The sequence below is a fragment of the Carassius auratus genome, unplaced genomic scaffold (genome assembly GCF_003368295.1).
Source record: "Carassius auratus strain Wakin unplaced genomic scaffold, ASM336829v1 scaf_tig00032278, whole genome shotgun sequence".
NCBI lineage: Eukaryota > Metazoa > Chordata > Actinopteri > Cypriniformes > Cyprinidae > Carassius > Carassius auratus.
This window is the reverse complement of record NW_020525988.1, coordinates 263,905-286,587: the sequence shown is the minus strand read 5'-3', so window position 1 is coordinate 286,587 and position 22,683 is coordinate 263,905. Positions and strand designations below refer to the sequence as shown.

The 22,683-nt window shown below is 36.2% G+C and overlaps 1 protein-coding gene and 1 long non-coding RNA gene across 4 annotated transcripts in view; one reads left to right on the top strand and one right to left on the bottom strand.

The window, feature by feature from the left end:
* ntrk3a (neurotrophic tyrosine kinase, receptor, type 3a) overlaps positions 1 to 22,683 on the bottom strand; it is a 203,515-nt gene that overhangs the window by 3,609 nt on the left and 177,223 nt on the right. The window contains exons 13-16 of the mRNA XM_026252909.1: positions 17,202 to 17,332; positions 11,775 to 11,947; positions 10,299 to 10,542; positions 2,870 to 3,028 (exon numbers count right to left, since the gene is read on the bottom strand). Coding sequence (XP_026108694.1) covers positions 2,870 to 3,028; positions 10,299 to 10,542; positions 11,775 to 11,947; positions 17,202 to 17,332 — 707 coding nt within the window. The remainder of the gene's footprint in view (positions 1 to 2,869; positions 3,029 to 10,298; positions 10,543 to 11,774; positions 11,948 to 17,201; positions 17,333 to 22,683) is intronic.
* LOC113080857 (uncharacterized) lies at positions 7,029 to 8,438 on the top strand. Of its 3 annotated transcripts, none has more exons than XR_003282034.1 (4): positions 7,029 to 7,315; positions 7,589 to 7,962; positions 8,294 to 8,330; positions 8,422 to 8,438. It is a non-coding gene; the product is annotated as an uncharacterized LOC113080857 (long non-coding RNA). The 3 variants fall into 3 exon arrangements; XR_003282035.1 differs by having other exon boundaries at positions 7,029 to 7,708; positions 7,801 to 7,962; XR_003282033.1 differs by having other exon boundaries at positions 7,029 to 7,962.

The window sequence follows — 22,683 nt, the reverse complement described above, 5'->3', positions numbered from 1 at the left end:
CATCATCTGATTGGTGGACTATGGATACATGTTATTGCAATTCTTCAATGAGATTTCTGATTTATAAAAAAGAGATGATGGATAAAGGATTATGTGACACTGACGACTAGCATAAAGGCTGATGATAATTCTGATTTGCATCATTGAAATAAATTACCTAACATAATTTTTTTTTTAATCTATACTGTATATCTGAATAAAAATAGACTATAAATATGCAGTATATGATCCACAGTAACTAACTACTTGAGAACTGTTTTTTTTTTTATCTGTTACTTTTTTACTCTTGCTCAAGTAACTATTCAGACTATTACTTGAGTAAATATTTCTAGAAGTACTTTTACTTTTACTTGAGTGCAGTTGTTGGGTACTCTACCCACCTCTGGTCTGAAAAACTGTCTGATGTGTTTCTTTTGTACAGCAGACCTATTCTCTCATTTACCAGTTTCCTGTTTCTGTAGAGAAACCATGTACAGCCTGTAAGTTATGATACGCAAAGTGGGACCATCTCATGAAACTCAAGACATTTGCCTCTGTGGGTGGCTTCGTATCGACTTTTAGAAAAGACAGATGATTGTTGGAGGTCTCTCGGGTTCCCCGGGCTGACTCCAGCTAGTGGCTGTCTGTGTTCTATCGACTGAAAGTTTGATTTAGTTTCTTCCACTGGCAGAAATGACACCATACGTTCTGATGCAATACAGTAGCCACCGTCCCTCTGGCAACAGAATATGAAGCAGTGCATGTGATTGGTATTCAAGCCCCTTCAGTGCAAAATACAAAAACACACATCTTTCTTGCATAAATCACACAGCACCTGTAGATTATGGTTCACTGAGCTGATATTGATAATGCCTGTGTGAAGTAGAGCTCAAACCAGCTGCGACTTGAAGCTTAGAGAGAAGCTCTGTGGCTTTTTTTCACTTTTCACAGCTTGGGAATCTGAAGTGGGGAATGGAATATTTTTGGCAGATCCAGCTGTGTTTGGCCAGCAGAGAAAAACAGAACACAGTTTCTCACATAGATTCTCTGCTTTATATTACTGGTGCCTGTTCTCTTCTGATTCCTGCTTATCACTGTGAATCTCATTAAAATATATGTCATTTGTATTATTGTGTGTATAATACATTAGTATATTTTACATATATATATATATATATATATATATATATATATATATATATATATATATATATATATATATATATATATGTGTGTGTGTGTGTGTGTGTGTGTGTGTGTGTGTGTGTGTGTGTGTGTGTGTGAGAGAGAGAGAGTGTGAGTGTGTGTGTGTGAATGTATATGTATGTATATCTTAAGAAACATGCAATACAATTTTACATTTATTTTTACATTTTACACATTTAAACATTTTGGATGAATTTTGGATGCAATCAACTGATTTGACAGCACTATTTATATAATATTTTACATATTTTAGCAACTTTTTACTAGTAACTATTATATAACTACTATATAATAAAATAACTTGTAGGACTATTATGATTGTTTGCATTTTTTCTACTTATAATTGCCATCCTTCGCAACATTGATTCTTATTAGATTAGCATTACTGTAATTTTATGATATTGTAAATACATGAATATTTGAAAATTTGTCCTACTCATAATTGTTTTAATTCCCAATGATGATTATAAAATAATAATTACTGTAATTATATGATAATATAACTATATGGGCATTTAACAATGTAACCAGTATTATTAATATTTTTTTTTTAATTTTGTATTAAGAATTAATTTTTTAAATATTATATATATATATATATATATATATATATATATATATATATATATATATATATATATATATATATATATATATATATATACCCCCCACACAAAATTATACAATTACTGCCTTCATTTTCATTATGCAAAATATATTTATTTTTCCCCCTTTTGGTTTGGGAGCAAAATAAGCTTTCACAAGGTTCACCCATAAACTTCTCTTATTATAACAACTCTTTTCTCTTTTTATAGTCTACAGTCACTCACAATATAATTTCCTTCATTTTCTGCACATGGGATTATTTAGTCGCAACATTTAGTTTTGAATGCATAAATGAACCAATAAAGCCCAGTTCAGTCACAGTAGCGAACACAATGTTATAAGGCTCTTGTCTTACCATAACAACATTGAGTTCAATAGTAGTAATTATGAGATTTGTGTAAAAAAGTAAATAATAATCTTTGCTATTTAGAAACATGGAATAGTTTTGGGAGCAGCATATCTCTGTGTGCGCGGCTGCTTGGAGTTCATCCAAACCTTAGTTGTGAAATGTTACATGGAGTACAATAGCTGAAAATTAAGCAGCGGTGTTCCTCATTAACATGTCACTCAAGGGAATGTGTGTGCGATGAATTCGCCAACAACATGACATTTCAACATGTGTACTTCCTGTTCATCTCATAGAAAGACGTCATGTTCAAGATGAGCTAGAGTTACCGTCTATAGCTGCCAAATTACTTAATATAACAGCCAGTGATTGTTTAATTTCACCTTTTTTGTCATCCTGTTAGAAGACTTCCTTTATTCTGACCAGACAACAACCTACGCTAAAATTAGCTCTGAGTTTGTCTCATATTGCTGCTAATTGTCAGGACTGTAGGATTCCAGATCCAGTTTTTAGTCCAGTAAAGACATTCTGTTTAGCCATTAGCCTTTTGTTGATTAATCTCATCAAGGCAATGAGTCTTTACAACTTGCTTTCACCTACGCCAGTCATCGAGCGCTTGTGGTTAACTAATAACGCGTGACCAAAGCTAGCCAGAGGGCTAGCAAACAGCTAAAAAAAGAAGATTTCTTGATTGTTTTTTTTCTTTATGGAAACCGATAAAAATGAGCATACCTCATTATTTGCCAGCTGAAACCATGGTTGCTTGCCGTAGGTGAAGATCTCCCAGAGGATGACGCCAAAGCTCCACACATCACTCTCTGTCGTGAACTTCCTGTACATGATGCTTTCTGGTGGCATCCAGCGAATGGGCAGCATTGTGTGTCCTCCCACCTGTCGGGGCACCAAATTTTGATAATCAAGGACTAGTCACCTTCACAAACTCAAACCCAAAACCAAGCCACACTCCACATTAAAATAAGGAGTTAAAATCCTTATTTGTATGTACTCGTATTTGTGGAGAAAAGTAATTAAAAGTCGCCTAGAGGCAAAATTGTCCACTTTCCATAATTTTCTTGATTTTTCATAGCATTTTCTAATTTATTAAAGCTCTGTCACACTAGTAAGTATGAAAGTACTGGTAATATAAGGTAACTAGATTGGGGTACTAGGGTCAGGTTTAGGGGTAGTTTCAGGATTATTACTAGGGCTGGGCAAAAAAAAAATAGTTTTTTAAAATGATGTTGATTCAAAATTGATTCTCAAAAGCTGCGAATCGTTCTTTTCTGGTATTTATTTCAACACCCATTTAAAACAAGATCTGATTAATGTGAATCTTATCACATCGCATAAGGTGCCATGATTTCCGCAATCAATGAATGACTGGTGGATGGCACAGCACACTGTTTTGTTTAGTAATGTACACACAAACTAAAGCACGGACGACGCTTGCGGTGTTTTCAGCCTATGCCTTCACACTATATGATGACATGAATACAAAAATACACAAAAATCAAATCAAAACAGGACATCTGAATCGATACCCAGCCTTAGTTAGTACCCAGTTATTTTAATCACTATAATAAGTACATCGCATGTACATGAGTAACAGAACTGCAAAATAAAGTGCAACCCTAAATTAGATCATTATAGTTATCTGTATAGTTCTCGTTTTTTGGTGTGAAAAAGGGCCTTTAATCCTAATTTCAGTTTTTTAGAAGCTGGCAAATAGATCAAGCCCTTTTGCCATAAAAAATAACCAATATGATTCACAAGATTTGTCAAGCCTGGAACCATAAAACTGAGAAACCAGGAAAGACGGAGAAAGGGAAAACAAATATATCCATTAAAGGTTTTTGACAGCTCCAAATCATCAAAAGCCATAAATAAAGTCTCCCTCCAGGCCTTCCCCATGTTAAGCGAGATATTAATCGATTAAAACAATGAGACATTAATCATCTCTGCCCTGGGCTGACACCGGACTGGATTGGTTTAGAATCCATTTCGTCTTCATGTCTGTTGGGTTGTGTTAATTACAGCCGTGCCAGGACAACTGAGAGTGATGTTTCAATGGCGGCTGCGTGGTTATTGCGGCTTTCAACTCGTAAGTGGTGACTGCGTATTAATTACAAGGCTCATTAGTGGTTTGCTCACATGGGGGTCAGGCTATCGACTGCGCGCCGGAATACAAAGCAGCCTGCGGCATACTGTACATCCTCAGAATGCCTGCTTGTGCTTTATAGTAAGCGCATTATGCTTTCATTTTTACCAGAAATTAATTTAGGTAGAAAATAGTACGAAGAAAAAGAACTCTTAATGAGATTATGGTAAAATGTTTATTGGCTCACGTCCCACAATGCTATGGCAAGAGTATATCCTTGGCAACAGGACGTGTCTCTAAGCACAGAGCACAGTGACGACGATTTAAGAATTCAAATGTGAAAATGTGACTGTTTTCGATGTTTGACGATGAATAAATCACTGTTTTTCAAATAAGCAACAAAAAATAACTGTGGTTGTGCATCCACTCTCGTTTAAATGTACAAACTGCAAATGACTCGGAATAATGACTGCAAAAATATGAAAGTCACGATTAGGAAACCATAAAGGCATTGAGATGTACTATAATTAAAGGTCTGGAAAGTTTATTTTTCCCACCGCCGTAATGTCTTTAATGTAGGGAACGATAAGGCTGTGTACTGTATGTTAATCAGCTATGCTTCTGTGATTCTCATTCGCAGCCAGTTTCTCACAGAGGAGGAAGCTGTCCCACAGGCTCCAGTGATGTGTGGCAAATATCCCTCCCCTCTCTGGCTCGCTCTTTCCCTCCCGCCTCTGCCCTTTAGGAGGTGTAAGCAATATGCCAGTCCTGCTGCGGTCAAACAACACTCCTCTTGTTCCGTGAGATGGAGTTCAGGGTACTACTGGGCCGCTGCTAGCGCTCCCCATGCGTGGGCAGGAACTGCTCCCTATGGCCATACTGAGCTCCTCGCCTGGCTAACTCGGCCCACTTTAGTGTTAGCGCACAACATCCTTGCCAAGAAAAGTCAGTCATGGATGAAGGTAATGAAGGTATGATCACCGGTAATAGACCAAGATAGAGAGGAGAGAGACAGAATAATGTTTGGAGAGCTTGAAACAGTCAAACAAGATGCTAACATACATTAGCTGCAATGCTACCAGCTAGCTGCTGATGTGTAAGATCCTCTCCCCCATTCTGATGATAAAATAGCTCATTATTCATGAAAACATGATACAGTAATTTCTTTTAAATTACATGTCAGAGAATTAAAAGTGTCAAATGAAACATTTATCTTCCTTTGTATTTTCAATAAGCCTTTGATTGTAAAGCCAAGAGCTTAGTTTATTAGCTTAGCGTTAACTGTTTAAGACTGGTTAACTGGCTCGTTTGATTAGCTAGAACAATATATCACAATAACAGACTACTACTTTTTTTCAGGCATTGAGTGGAATAAGACACTGCATACTACTTGCATACAAACCATAAAAAATTTAATTTAAATTTAATTTGAAGCAAAAAATTCTGAAATACGAACAAAAAGTCAGACGACTGTATGCTGTGTTTATGGCTATAATGAGGGAAAGAACTACAATTCCATGAACCTTTTCAAATGACAATCAAATTAAAAAAACGATTTACTGATTTAAACCACTGATTAAAATATGTTAATCAGAGATGTAAGACTTGTTGGCCACACTTTATTTTAAGGTCAAATTCTTGCCTTTACGAAACCAATAGCTACAACATTTGCCTCAAACTCTTATTTCGCTGCATATTAATAGTTTACATTAGCAGACTAGTAACAGTTAGAAAGATTTAGATATTGGGTAGGAATTATGATGTAGAATTTGGTCATACAGAATATGAATATGTGCTTTATAAGTACTAATAAGCAGCCAATATGTTATTAAACCACAATAGTGAGAATTGGTCCCTATACTAAAGTGATACCAGCATGTTTATTGAAATATGCATTTACATACAAATATTTCAACACATTGTCACTCCCAACTTGTCACATATTGAAGCTAGGTCAGGAACCCTTGGCATCACTTTTTAATACACAGGGTACACCGTCACACCGTCACCATCACTTTTCGAAATGCATGCTCCTCCATTGCTTTTAGAAACCTTGCTTGTGAAAGGACTAGATGCATTCACCGTCTCAGTCCTGTGTGCGGTTATCTGTGCTCTATGCACAAATTAAAAGCCTTACGTCAGCTTTGTTTGTGCAGTGACTGATTGCGTCATGCTATGGGAGTATCTTTTTGAATGAGGTGATGTGAGCATGTTAATGGCGCGGGATCATTTTCAGTAATTAAAACCTTTTACTCTCTTCTTCACATGAAAACATCATAGACTTGGTTTGCAACACGACTTGTTTGTAATGCTTTTATACTGCTTGATTGTTTGGTCAGTTTTTGCGATAAATACCCGTGACTGCACTTATATTTTGCCTGTTATGTGTTTCATGTCATTCAGAAGTAGGTTGGTTTAGGGTAGGGGTGGGGTTAGGTGCATCAAAATGCGACGCCAAAGGGGTCCTGACCAAGTGTCAATATGTGAACAGTTGGGAGTGACAGCATGTTGAATATTTAAGACAACATAAAGAGATTGACTTGAAACATTATTTGCAGTGGAAGTAGGAGATGGTAAGTAGGCGGATGGTAAAGAGTTCTTTAAGCGCAATTCTGAACTTTCAGAACCAACTGCTTTAGCCACTTCTAATGTCCACACACACTCCTATATTTTAAAACCAAAAGAAACAGGCTATGTTTGTTAGGCCACAGTGTGTGCTATACGGCAGCAATAGTAGTATGTTAGTATGCTAATCTGAACACAGACATATTCAGTGCTTTTGTTTAGTGAATATGTTTGTGCACGAGTGTTTGGGAAATTGAATCGATTGCAATGATTGAACTTCTATTCATCTGAATAGCTTCTCCTGGATTGCTTCCCGCCATCTTTTCCGAGGTGGAACGACGAGACTGCAGATGCATGTAAATCAGTCTGCGGGGCTTCGTTGAGATCGGAATGAGAGCTGGCAGGGTGGTGACAAAAATGCCAACGCAATCTGAAAGGGCACCGATGAAAGGCAACACAATTAGTGTCTGGAGGGGGGAGAAATCGGAGACGAGGAGGACGGGAATCACACAGCGGTAATTAATGCATATTAAAATCAATAGCATGTTTGTTTCAATGAACAGCTGACGAGAGATGATGTCATTAAACGAGTGTTTGTCAGAAGTTAAAAAGCCTTGAGAAATAAGACATATGCGGATTGAATTTTGAGCAGGTTTCATTAATAGATATATATTTATTACTCGTTTCAATTAATGGAGTATTCCAGTACTTTAACAACATAGAAGAACCTGCTAGCTCTAGACATTTGAATGAATTTGTAGCAAGGTAGCTCAACTTTGCTCTGCCAGGTCTTGCTGGCAGGGAATTGAGGTGTTTGGTTCCTACATCATGGCCTTCAGCACAGATTTACTCTGACAAAGACAACCTGAGCGACTCCAAATCGACCGTAGCTTCTCCACCTTCTGCAAGTGAGATTATATGCCACAATCATTACATGGATGAGGAAGCCAGGCTGTTGATGAATACTGACTCTGGGCTAACCGACTGCATTCATTCCCAGGAGACCACCTTGTAGAGGCTCTTTCTGGAGAATGAACACGTCAGAATGCCATCGGTGTCAGAGAAGATGTGCTGTTGGATGCCATTTTGGCTTATATCTGCTCTGAGATGTGAGGCGTAGGTGCCTATTGCAGTTGGAAGCTAAGACAGACCTGCAAATCAGGTTTGCGTTCATGCAAAAATCACAGAATAATGATAAAAGCTCTGTTTCTGAAACCTAGTGAGCTGCTTCCTACATAGACAGCAAATTAACAGCAGAGTCACTGATTTGAAATGCTCTACCTAGGCATATAAATAGCTTTCTCAATGCTATTTCTGATAATGCTAGAAAATAATAAGAATAAAAAAAAAAACAAAGCAATAATATATCTTATGCTGCTCATCTTTATGCATCAATGCAAATTGCCTCACAGCTGCATTTAGGTTTGCCTGTGCAAAAATGTGATGGTCAGGTCACTTCCTGTTGGTTAATTGCAGTCTCTTTTGTTCTGCAGAGTCCAATCTGCCATTTCACAGTGCCATTAAGAGAAAGTAAGCCACATAATATATAAAGTGAGAAGAAATGCAATAGTCTATTTGACATTTACTGCTAATGTAACATATTTCCTCAATTCTCAATCAGAACTGATGCTCCGGGCACTGCAACAACCTGTGTCTACTGAAGGATCTGCATTTAGAAGTGTGTTTTGGAGGCATAAGTCGGTAAACAATTCTGCTTTTTGATCAAACGAGTTTTTTGTTTTTCTCCACAGTATTCAAAATCTTTTATTGCTTCCAATCAGTTCCAAAATGTCCAAGATTATAAATTATATTTTTTGTTTGTTAAAAAAGACTATAATAAATATAAACACATATCATAATAATATAGTATGTACAGTAAATATTAACAATAATAATAATAATAATAATAATAATAATCTTGCAAAACAAAAAGCAATAAATAAACAAATCAAAATTACATATTTGTTATGTAATATATTATTATTATACTTATTATTAAATAATAATAATAATAATAATAATAATAATAATAATAATAATAATAATAAAAGTAATAAAATATATTCAATTAAAAAATGAATAATATAATATAAAATATTATTTTATAAAATAATGTTTATTTTAATGCTCTTAAAATAATAATATTAATAATAATTCTTATTATTAATTATATATATATATATATATATATATATATATATATATATATATATATATATATATATATATACACACACACACATACATACATACATACCAATATATACCAATAACATCTGAATATGTGCTAATTGAGCCTTTTGCTGTATGTTTGACTCTTTAATTATTCCTTGAAATTTGACAGTGAGAAAAATTCTCATTTAACTTCAGTGCCTTAAAAATGAGAGTCACATTCAGAACAGATCATATTCAAATCAACTTAATCTAGTCGAGCAACAGAGGAGCTCTGTAAATTCAGTGTCACCTCATTCATCCTCTTGTTGAGCGCTAAGTGAAGACATACATTTTAATTCATTTAGGGCCCCAAGCTTGCAAATTAAGCCCTCCGTCATCGAGGCCAAATCTACCGAGAGGCCTCTGTCTGCATCAAGAAAAGACAAGATTCTGATTGAGGATCTTCTGTAGAAGTGCAAATGGATCTGAAGCATATAATTGAGCAACCCAGCTTGAATGAATTAGAACTGTAGATAAAAGTGGGGGCTATAATCATTTAATTTAAATCTTATATGGCTGTGAATCCTCATGGATTTAAAACTTGCATACATAACTTGAGCTTTTAACATCTTAAATGTATTTTTAAAATACTCAATAAATGGTCACAGCTCATTAAAGCTTGTATTCTGAGCTTTGTGTATGATTTAGATGTTGGTCAAATGTTTAACGGGCTACATATGTTCGTATTTATGCTAGTATCTTTAACACTCTGAAATAAACTTGAATTAGCAAATATGTGTTTTTTTTTTTTTTTTTAACCTTGTTATTAACACTTGGTTTGACTAAGCTAATGATGTAAATAATTTGATTAAGGTCCTTCAAAGTGCTAAGAAGCTGGATATATCAATATTACAAGTTTTTAAAAATCATTAAAATGAGCAATTATGCATGTAATTATGGATCCACAGGGGACAGAGGGTTAATTTGTGTTTTGAAAATACTTTTTTTTTTTTTATACCATTTTATACCTTTCAACCATTCAACAGGTAGGAATACTGTCCTATTTTAAACTGAAGACTGAAGCAATGGCTGTATTTTTAAATACAATAAATTATAAAATAGCTATTTTAAATTGTACCAATATTCACAATATTACAGTTTTACTGCATTTTTAAATGCAACCTTCGTGAGATACTGTATATAGGAGACTCCTTAAAAAAAATAATAATAATAAAAAATACAAAAATAATAATTTATTATTCCTACTAAATTAACTTTGGACTGGTAGTGTATTTTGCTCAAGCATTTAAAAAAAAAAAAGAAGAAGAAAAAAAAACCTCTTACCCGGTAGTAGTCAGTGCTGTAGATGTCTCTTGACATTCCAAAGTCTCCGATTTTCACCAGCAGCCCGTTGCCCACCAGGCAGTTGCGTGTGGCCAGGTCACGGTGCACAAAGTGCTGAGACCCCAGGTAGACCATCCCTGATGCGATCTGACTGGCTATGTGCAGCATCTGAGACAAACCCAGTTCCCCATTGGTCTGCAGCGGCTGTCCGTCAACCAGGATCATTGCATCTGGACCATGAGCTCTGAGAGTATAAAATAATGCCACTTCAGTCCCCTTAAATATTTGGACGCTTACAACACACTTTAAAATGATTGCATTAGATAAGAATGAACTCAGAAAACTTTCATGAATACTTAACAAAACAAATCAAAATGAAATTAGAATGAGCTAATGCTGCCATTTACATATGTCAGTGCAATGCACATTAAAGTTACCAATGCATTACTTTCTTCTTCAAAGGAAACGTATACTGTATGATTCGATTTGCATCCCTGCTAGTTCCTCTGCCCTGTCACGAATGTATCGCCTGTTATCCCCCTATCCTGCTGGCTGGAAAGAGAATGTAATTTCTGCTCTTTCGACAGGGCTCTGTCTGAAACCATGTACACCTTTGTATCCACTTCCTATTGCTTGTTCAATACCTCTGTGTAAGGTTGTAACCTATCAATCACAGTCAGAACGAACCTGCTGACATCACAACGCTGGATTTTACATCACAACAAGAAAGCGAATGCAGGGCTTTCTAATGCAGTAGCTATAGAAGATACTGATTTTTTGATAGTAATTATTAGCAATGTATACATTTCTGCTCATTTTTGGCAGAATATGCAAAATGCTAATAAATTCCAACAAAATAGGAGGATCATGACAAATTGCAGGAGTATGTAAACTTACTGTATTACTTTAAACTTTTGAATAATTGTGTTATATATAGTTTATACATATAGTAGATGTGTTTTAGATATACATTTAAGAAATTGTCATGAAGTAAAACGTTATACAACTAAAACTACCCATATAATTAACTAACTTTTTTTTTGGTAAAATAAAAATGCTTTAATACATTCCTAAAATACATTCACTGAAGATGGTGATAATGCTAAAATAATTATGATTCATGTACATGTTAAGCATTAACTAGCCATATAAAATTTCTTATATTTTGTTACATTTAGATTATTTAATAGAAAATGTATATATTTCAAAATGAAATGGGCATTTCTATCATTATCATAATTTAGGTTTTTTTTTTTTTTTATGTTTCCGGTAATTTACTGAAAATTTTCCGCCCCTTTGCAGCCCTAACAATTCCTATTCGGTTTGCAGCCCCACTACAATTCCATCATGAACCTCTGGTTGAGAAATTCTGGGTTCCATAATTATGACCTCAGTCAATTATAACCAATTCCCTTCATATCTCCAATCATTAGACAAGCAAAGCACAAAGATTACTGCATTTTAACACCCACGAACCTGAGGAACTTGTTGAGGTCTCCGTGTTTCATGTACTCAAAGACCATGATAAGCGGATCTCCATCTACACAGACGCCGTAGAACTTCACTATGTGATCGTGCTGAAGGTTGGTCAGGAGCTCGGCCTCCCGCTGGAAGTCTTTCCTCGCCGCAAGGGTGGGATCCTTCAGGGTCTGCAAAAACACATAAGACGCCAGTTAATTGTCTAATAACTCCAAAAACACCCAGAAACTAAAGCATTGTGGGGAAAACCAAAGATATCGTGGGGAAATGTTAAATATTTATATGATTGAATATATTGTGTATATCCAGGAATTAAATGTGCATTTGCTGTTGTTTTTTTGAAACTCACAGTACAAGTAAATTAATTAAGGGCGCTTAAATGAGTCAGTCTGTAATAAATAATTCAAGTGAACAATTAATCAGGTTAATGAGACTAACCACTCCAACTAATCTGGATCTAAACGGTTCCGTCTCTAATGGTTTATGAATCGATATACAATATGCCACAAAGCAATGGAGCATGCAGAGCTATTTTTGACAATATATTTAAATGCATAATCAAAATGTAAATGAGTTTTAAAAACAACATTATTGCACATGCAGTATGTTGTAAACATCCAAAGTGCTTCAAATCATGCAATTAATATATATACAGTCTTGTTCAAAATAATAGCAGTACAATGTGACTAACCAGAATAATCAAGGTTTTTAGTATATTTTTTATTGCTACGTGGCAAACAAGTTACCAGTAGGTTCAGTAGATTGTCAGAAAACAAACAAGACCCAGCATTCATGATATGCACGCTCTTAAGGCTGTGCAATTGGGCAATTAGTTGAAAGGGGTGTGTTCAAAAAAATAGCAGTGTCTACCTTTGACTGTACAAACTCAAAACTATTTTGTAGAAACATTTTTTTTTTTCTGGGATTTAGCAATCCTGTGAATCACTAAACTAATATTTAGTTGTATGACCACAGTTTTTTAAAACTGCTTGACATCTGTGTGGCATGGAGTCAACCAACTTGTGGCACCTCTCAGCTGTTATTCCACTCCATGATTCTTTAACAACATTCCACAATTCATTCACATTTCTTGGTTTTGCTTCAGAAACAGCATTTTTGATATCACCCCACAAGTTCTCAATTGGATTAAGGTCTGGAGATTGGGCTGGCCACTCCATAACATTAATTTTGTTGGTTTGGAACCAAGACTTTGCCCGTTTACTAGTGTGTTTTGGGTCATTGTCTTGTTGAAACAACCATTTCAAGGGCATGTCCTCTTCAGCATAGGGCAACATGACCTCTTCAAGTATTTTAACATATGCAAACTGATCCATGATCCCTGGTATGCGATAAATAGGCCCAACACCATAGTAGGAGAAACATGCCCATATCATGATGCTTGCACCTCCATGCTTCACTGTCTTCACTGTGTACTGTGGCTTGAATTCAGAGTTTGGGGGTCGTCTCACAAACTGCCTGTGGCCCTTGGACCCAAAAAAACAATTTTACTCTCATCAGTCCACAAAATGTTCCTCCATTTCTCTTTAGGCCAGTTGATGTGTTCTTTGGCAAATTGTAACCTCTTCTGCACATGCCTTTTTTTTAACAGAGGGACTTTGCGGGGGATTCTTGAAAATAGATTAGCTTCACACAGACGTCTTCTAACTGTCACAGTACTTACAGGTAACTCCAGACTGTCTTTGATCATCCTGGAGGTGATCATTGGCTGAGCCTTTGCCATTCTGGTTATTCTTCTATCCATTTTGATGGTTGTCTTCCGTTTTCTTCCACGTCTCTCTGGTTTTGCTCTCCATTTTAAGGCATTGGAGATCATTTTAGCTGAACAGCCTATCATTTTTTGCACCTCTTTATAGGTTTTCCCCTCTCTAATCAACTTTTTAATCAAAGTACGCTGTTCTTCTGAACAATGTCTTGAACGACCCATTTTCCTCAGCTTTCAAATGCATGTTCAACAAGTGTTGGCTTCATCCTTAAATAGGGGCCACCTGATTCACACCCGTTTCTTCACAAAATTGATGACCTCAGTGATTGAATGCCACACTGCTATTTTTTTGAACACACCCCTTTCAACTAATTCAACTAATTGCCCAATTGCACAGCCTTAAGAGCGTGCATATCATGAATGCTGGGTCTCATTTGTTTTCTGAGAATCTACTGAACCTACTGGTAACTTGTTTGCCACGTAGCAATAAAAAAATATACAAAAAACCTTGATTATTCTGGTTAGTCACATTGTACTGCTATTATTTTGAACAAGACTGTATATATATATATATATATATATATATATATATATATATATATATATATATACACACACACACACACACACACACACACATAAGCTGGATTTACTAATATTTAATTATTTTTTTTATTAATTTGATAAAATTGTAATATTTCATATTATTTCCTTATTAATATCATGTGCAATATAATATAATAAAATTGTAAATTATTTTGTTTCCTCGTGTAAAAAAATGCATACATACAAAGATAGCCATTTATTTAATTGTAATTATTATTTTTTATTTAATTCACAACCAATTATAAATGTCAGCATCTGTGAAACCTTAAAACGTTAACACATATTTGAATTCATGAAAACATAGTACGTTAATGCCATTACTGCACACATATTGCAGACATCCAAAGTGCATTCAATTATTCATGTAACATATTCTTTCATAACAGTTTATATATTTTTCAGAATTTTAAATGCACATATTTATGGACTAAACCTTGGGGCGCCAAAGAAGATCCACAAATGACCAGCATGGCGTCTCGGGTTTGTTCGTGCCTGTCTTTGTCTTTTCTGAAAGATTTAATAGTTGCCTGTACACATCCATCTTTTTGTCATCTTATATCCCGTCATTCACAGAAAAATACCCCCCTTTGCGGCCTTGGCCGTGATATGTCAATTGGTTTCCCAGTCCCTCTCACAGCCAGCCTTGCATCATGGTGTGTTTGCGAGGAATCGCTCCTTCAATTATGTTATAATTGTGTTTCGCCCTCAGAGCTCGCAGTTTAATTTTAATTACATCTACCGTGGGTTAATCCATATCAGGAATTGCAAAAAGGTACATGCGTTGGAGATGGATGAGGGAACCAATTCGCAGATGGCGAGGTATCTATCCCTATAAATAATGCTTTATTACCCTTGTGTTGCAAAATTGGCCACCTGCACAGGCTGGAGAGAGCAGAGGGGACGAATCCAGCACCACCTGGGGGGCTGTCACTCGTAATAAGGGTCTGGAGGTCTTGAGCATCAGGTGGAGATGGGGGAGAGCAAAAGTACGAGAGAGACACTGGCAGCTCTTTGGCCAAAATACAAGGCAAAACCTGACCTCTCTGATTTTGAGCTGGACGGCTTTCAAACAACAGCTGCAGTGATGGAGCTCCATGAAGCCGACCAAGCCAAGCAGCTTCCCAGAGGAACGTTTTATTGCTCGGAGATTGCTCATTCAAAGCTAAGGAGACACATTTAGGTTTCCTTTAAGTGTCAACTGTGCCTCAGACCAGATGTTGCTACTACAGTTCCTTAGGTGAAATAAAAATAGATGAAAATGACACCATTGTTGAAAGGCAGTATACGTATAGAGCTATGAAATTAAATGGACTGTAGCTCAAGCTCATTTCTCATTAGATTCCTACAAGAACAGAACAGTTTGGTCTTAGAGAAACCTATTTTTAACCATTTATTTCTTAGGAGAAAAATCTGAGAAGCAGGACACTTGCTCTCGATGTAATAGTACTGCTGTGTAAAAGAAAAAGAAAAAGAGAAAAACAATTGATATTAGAGAACTTATTCATGATTTTCTTCCAATGGATTTCAAACAGGGCATGTGGCTGCTTGTGTTCTTCTGCACATGAGAATCATCTTCTGACACCATCACAGGATTCAGAATGAACACTTCAGCACCATCATTCTTGATCACAGCACCTCCAGAATAATATGCTTTGAGGGATGATAAACCGTCACTGGAAGACAGTGTTATTGCGCCAGATTTATTTCTCCAGCTGACCTAAACAAAAGCTCCACGACATGATAGCCAACATCATCTCAAAAATGATGAAAAAGAGGAACCCATGGGGGATCTGGGTGCTGGTAACATTATGACCAGCTATCTATAACTCAAATGTAGGGTTATAAATAAAATAAAAAGTCGGAATTGCGAAATGTAAATTCTTTCTTTCTCGAAATTCCGAGTTTACACCTTGCGAATCTGATATTTTTTCGCTCAATTCTGAGATTACACCTCACAATTCTGACACTTTTCCCTGAATTCTGAATTTACATAATGCAATTCTGACATTTTTCCCAGAATTCTGAGTTTATACCTCACAATTCGGACATTTTCCCCTGAATTCTGAGTTGATTTCTCGAAATTCAGACTTTTTTTTACCTGAATTCTAAGTTCATACCTCGCAATTAGGACCTTTTTTATTTCATTGAATTCAGAGTTTACGTCTCTCGCAATTTGGTCCATTTTCGCAATTCAGACCTTTTTTTCCCTTGAATTCTGAGTTAACGTCTTACAATTTGCATCGTTTTCTTAATTCAGACATTTTTCCCAGAATTCACAGTTTACACCTTGCAATTCGAACTTTTTTTTTTTTTCCACTATGGAATAGCAAAAAAAGGGAAGATATCCTTTGGCCGAAACGGGCTTCCATTAAAAACAGATTTACTAATATTTAATTATATTACTATTTAAGTTTTATAATATTATTTCTTAGTTAATATTTATTAATCATATAATTTATCACTAATAATTTAATACAAAATTCTTTACTTTTTTTTACTTTTGTATATTCACAACTAAATAGTATATGTTTGTCTTCATACCTCAACATGTCAGCCTCGGTCAAACCTTGAAACCTTGACATTTCTAAACTGACAGACAAACTGACACACTCATACATCAGCATTGATCTAGAGACCGTCTTCAATAGAGCACCTCGAGCTCACTGGACGCTGAGTTCCTTGACCTTGGTGAACAGTCCCATGTGGTAAACCATGTTAAAGCATTATCCAGGAACCGTCTGCCCACGCCGGTGACTCATTCCTCTCTTTCTATGTCATGAAGACTAAACCACAGCACTGCAATATCTTAATACCCTCCCAAACCTTATATCAATGGCAAATATTAAACGCTACTGTAGATGATCTCTCCTCAGAGCACAGCAGAGCTCTTTCCATCATTGATCTTAGTCAACAAATCCTCCACCACGACGTCTAGCGATCATTCCCAGAAAGAAAGCCCTCTCTGGTGGGCACAGGGGGATCAACTTTATATGTCATTTGAGGGGGGCTGGAAAAAAGGGCCCTGACCTTTGGAATGAGTCCTGTGTAACTGGAGAGCGCTACAGCCCTGCTGGAATGGAGGGATCATCTCTTACCTTGACAGCCACGAGCATCTTGTCCTTAGAGGGGCTTAGGTTGTAGCACTCTGCCAGGAACACCTTCCCAAAGGCTCCTTCGCCCAGTTCCCTCTTGAGCACGATGTCTCTGCGTTTAATGTGCTGTACATCTGGAGGGGAAGAGAGAGAGAGAGAGAGAGAGAGAGAGAGAGAGAGAGATTGATTGAGCGGATTGTGTGACATTCTTCCTGCGGGCAGTGCAGCAAAACAGAGATGGAGGAACTTGTGAATTTCATGAGTCGGAATGCTGTCACTCAGGCTGATCAGGTAAGTTGAAGGAACATCGCACCAAAAAGTGACGTGTGACATACAGAGTGAAGAAAAAAGAAAGAAAGAAAATAAACCAAAAGAAACAATATGAAATAAAAATTGAACTTATTTAGAGGTCTTATTGTCCATGATTCATATAATAATAACTGTATGATTAATAATAATAACAGTCACATTCTTTTCACATAGAAATTTGTTAGTGATACATTTGTAAGAAGAATATTTAACAATATTAATTGAAATTGTAACTACAACAACAACAACAACAACATTAATAGTTAATATTTATTATTAATAATAATAATCCTAATAAGTCATATTTGTTGTTGTTATTATTATTAATGCACCTTAAATGTATTATTTCAGTCAAGTAAAACATTAATCTTAAATGTTGTTATTAATTTAAAATGTTAGTAAATAATATGTATTTGAATTTATTTATATTCCAAATCAAGTAAAAAAAAAAAAAAGTCCTTAATGTATCAAATTTAAGGTAAATGTATCATACATTATATTTATCATACATTGTGTTTACATTATAAAAGGTAATACAAGGTAACATAACCTAGCAAAACAATACACACAGACAAAACAGGCAACCCTTTGATGTAATTTGTTTTCCAGCGTTCATGAACTTTCATCACTTTTATCCTAGATAGCTGCTGTGATCTCTGAATGTAGTTCATTTAACCGGGCTGCTCAAACGTACGTCTGTAATGTGTAGCTTTACACAACACACACACACACACACATCTGCAACGTTTTACATCAGAAACTGTGTGTGAGTGCCCATCGGGAGCTGCATTATGAAATGATCTAAACACAGGAGATCAGGTGGATTAGCCTCTGATACAGAGATGAATGAAGTCACGCTTGGTCCACTGGGCAGACTAATGGAGCAGCAACCAGTCTGCTGCCGGTTCAAGTCCCTGCTGAGCTTTACTGCCGCTCTGCCCTTGAGAGAAGAATGCAACCTCAAACACCCTAATAAATACTACCACGACAGGTGATAATCTGGAGATGATCATCTTCTGTCTGACTTTGATGTCCAGATAATCGCTGGATGTTATGAAGAAATTTGATCGATAGAACAACATATAGCGGGTCACCATGAGAAATGAAAAGCTTTCCAAGGGCGCTTGTTTTGTTTTTTAGTGTACTGTTAATGGTACGTTACGTTTATTCAGTATATTTTAAACTCATACAGGGTATTAGTGGTTGCACACAAACGAGATCAGGAAGACAAACTTTTCAAAGTAAAAATAACCACTTTGAATATGTTAAGTAAATATATCAATAAAAACAGTTGCAAACAACGTACGAAGAAATTCATTTTTCATAGTTTTTGAATAAGGGCCAATGCAATGCAATTTCCAAATTTTTTAGGAGCAACACATTGCGCGTTCATTTACAAGTAACGTTGCATGTATGTTCCACACAAGTTGATGAACCATCTTCAATACGAATAGAAACATCAAACTGAGCAGATTTACCCATGGCTAGCGAAGTGCAACTCATAGTGATGTAAGGCAGCCTGAGCATGTCTTTAATATATGTACCTTCCACCTGCTTCCATCCCCAGCTCTCAGTCTGCTGCGAGGCAGCGAGCTCCATATGGCCGACCACGACAGCATCTGCTATTTACTCCAAACAGGAGTTTTGGATAAGCCACCGTCCATCATCAATACTTACTGCCTCAAGATACGATTCATTCTACGATTTTTCCCCAGCAGAATGGCCAATTCTCCAAGAAAAAAAAACAAAAAACATAGCACTCAAGGATAGCTTTTTGTATTAGCTGGCAATCACCCCGTTCTTCGTCAAAACCGAGGCTCTAATCAGCAGAAACATATTAGGGACAATTTCATTTAGGGCTGCCGCGGCAATTGCACGTTGTGGCAGGCCTCCAATGACGATGGTAAATATTTCAGCACACTCGATTGTACGAGTCTCCGTCGCAAAAGGTTTTTTTTTTTTTTTTTCTTCAAAAAGGCACCGGTGGAGATTAAGACAAAGGATGGCGAACACATGCATTACTTCCAAACTAATTAAAAAGCATTCCTTTAATCAGGACAGAAAAAGACGATGAGAGCGAGAGCTTGAGACTAAGATGGAGAGAGAGAAAGACCTTTTGTTTTCTCCATTTCCTATTCTCCATTTTCTAGTGAGTGATAGGTTCACAATTAGCAGGTGACGGGTGCGTTGGAAGCGCTTTCAGCTTGCGGTGCAATTAGGAAAGTTACAAATTGCGCTGGCTAATTGTCTTATTACGCCAACTGTTTTGTTGTGTTCACCTCACAGGTTGAGTTGTGAGAGGGCCCTCTCAGGAGAAGAGGAGAAGAGGTTACCCACGCTAGACGTCGTCTGTCTAAACATAGCGAGCAGCTGGGAATACAGGACATGGACTTCATCCTAATTAGGCCGTTTTTACCCCCACCGCTCTGCCGCAGATGTTTACTCGGTCTCAGTGAAAATGACACAACGGACCAGCCCGAAGCTGATTCGGGTTCAAATACATGTAAATTGCTGCAAGAAAAAAATAAAAAAATAAAATAAAAACAGGATTAGGCTGGACTTCCCCGCAGCAATTTACTTCCTTGCTTGAAAGCGACGCTAAATGAATCTGAAAGAGCACCTGTTTGTTTCCAGTCAGCCACAAAGTCATTTCGTCCTGCGTGATGACTTAATGCACTTACGACTGTTTTGTAAATGGCTCCTTTTAAAATGCTACAGTCTCTGAAGGCTGAGAAACAACGGAGTAAACAAAAGCCGGAAATGGAATATCTGACTGGGGCAGTGATGCTGAAAACTTGAAGCTTTAGACTAGTGGTTCCCAACCTCGTTTCTGGAGGCCACCCAAAACTGCACATTTTGCATCTTTCCTTTGTCTGACACCCATTTCAGGTTTTGGAGCTTCTACTAATGAGCTGATGATCTGAATCAGGTGTGTTTGATAAAGGAGACATGGAAAGCCTGCAGTGCTGGGGGGCCTAAAGGAACGTGGTTGGGAACCACTGCTTTAGAGGAATAATTCATCAAAAAATGAAAATCTGATGAAAACACACTCTTCCAATGACAAGCCATCCAAGACACAGATTAGTTTGTTTCTTCATCAGAAAACAATTTCCACTGTAGTGGATGGGTGACATCAGCTGATAAAAACATCACAGTAACCGAAACAACTCCAGTCCATCAGTTAACATTTTAAGTGTTTGTAAGAAATAAATCAAAGCATTTCAACCTCAAACCACTGCTTCTTGTCAATAATATATGAGTCCATAACCCATAATAACACTTCCTCCAGTGAAAAAGTTCATCCTTTGTTGTGCTCTCTCCACCAACATGTTTGTTTGGAACTGATTTGGACCATTTTGTTGTAAACGATGTAGTGACCTGTGCACATTTCTCTCCTGATTCAGATTTTCAGTATCGAAAGCAGGATTTTGGAAAGAAGACATCTTGATGTTGGATTTGTTTATTACAAACATGTAGTTTTTTTTTTCTTTTATTGCTCTACAAGATGTTAATTGATGGACTGGAGTGGTGTGGATTACTTGTGGATTACTGTGATGTTTGTATCTGCTGTTTGGACTCTTATTCTGGTGGCACCCATTCACTTCAAGTGATGAAATGCAAACTTTCCCCAAATCTAATGAACAACCAAACTCATTTATATCTTTGATTGTTCAAGGGTAAGTACGTTTTCAGCAATTTTTAATTTTTGGGTGAACTATTCCTTTAATAATAACTTAGAATTTTCTTCAAGAATTACTGAATCAAATTCAAAATGAATCATGAGGCACCTAATAACCCTAATTTCCGCAGGACAGTTTCAGTTTAAGATAATATTTTCAGTAAACATTGGCATCAGGTGAAATCTTATTGCTAACAGTCAATCTTTATAGACAGCTTTTCCACATCATCTTGAAATACACGATATAGAGCAAAACAAACGAAAACACATAAATGGAAGAATTGTAATCCCTGCCTGGTTCAGGTATCAGAACTGGCTGAGATGTATTATTCAGTTTTATCTGAGTGGGGACTTTACAATAATAAGCTAAGGGACTTTATCCTGTAACCTTGGTTTTCTTCTCTTCACGGACTCTCATACATATCTGCGCTCTCACTTCCTGCTTGGCTGGAAATGTACAATAGCTATTTGAGATCAACATCAACATACCGTAAAACCTCATGAATAAGTATTATTTTACACCCAAATTATATAAAATAATTAATAAAAGATAGGAAATTATATTTAGCAAGAAGAAAAACACTCATCTTATTACAACATCAAGAATGATCAGAGCATATGTTTGTATACAGATCTGTATAACAAGTGGTTTACATGACATTTTAAATAAAAAAAAAAAAAAAAAAAAAAAAGACAGGATGATAGCATAATTGTATAGATGTGTTAGGATGATCTGAAAAGTATTGCATATGTTTTTCCTGGTTTGAGAGAGAGTTTCTGCATAAACAGGAAGTAATGGATATATATAGATCAGACATGCATGCATATAAGTGAGAAAAAGTGTAAGTGACAATATATGTTTATGAATGTTAGGTATGTGATGTAGGTATGTCAAAATAAAGAATACATAGTGGAAATGTAAATATAAAGTAAATAAAAGTGCATATATTTGTATTTATTCATTTATTAATTTTTTTTATTTAAGCAGAAACATATGTTTGTGAAACAAGAATGAGTTAAAATATGTGCACCCGAATGGAGAATGTAAAGTATGTGTGTGAGAACTGAAATGTATGTATGTGAAAGGACAATGTAAGTGTGCGACAATATAAATGTATGCGAAAGGAGATTGTAAGTGTGTGAGAGTGCCAGAATGAATAGCTTGTATACTTGTATATTTATCCAATAATATCATAGAGTGGGATGTACAGTAAACTGAACGAAATATGACCCAAACAGTTTTTGTGAGACTTTCCTTTTGAATTAAAAATAATTGTCTAACTGATAAACTGACCGATTAAAAACAAACAAACATGAGATCAGGAGATACCAATGTTTTACATCCCAATGAAAAATGACTTGTGCTTTGAGAGCTACACACCCACGTTAAATAGAGCTCCGCGTGACAATAAGGCCACATGTTTTGTTTGCAAAGATGTCCAAGCATTATTTTTTCACAGTCCCGATTAAACGAGCAAATGTGCTATACAAGCGCCC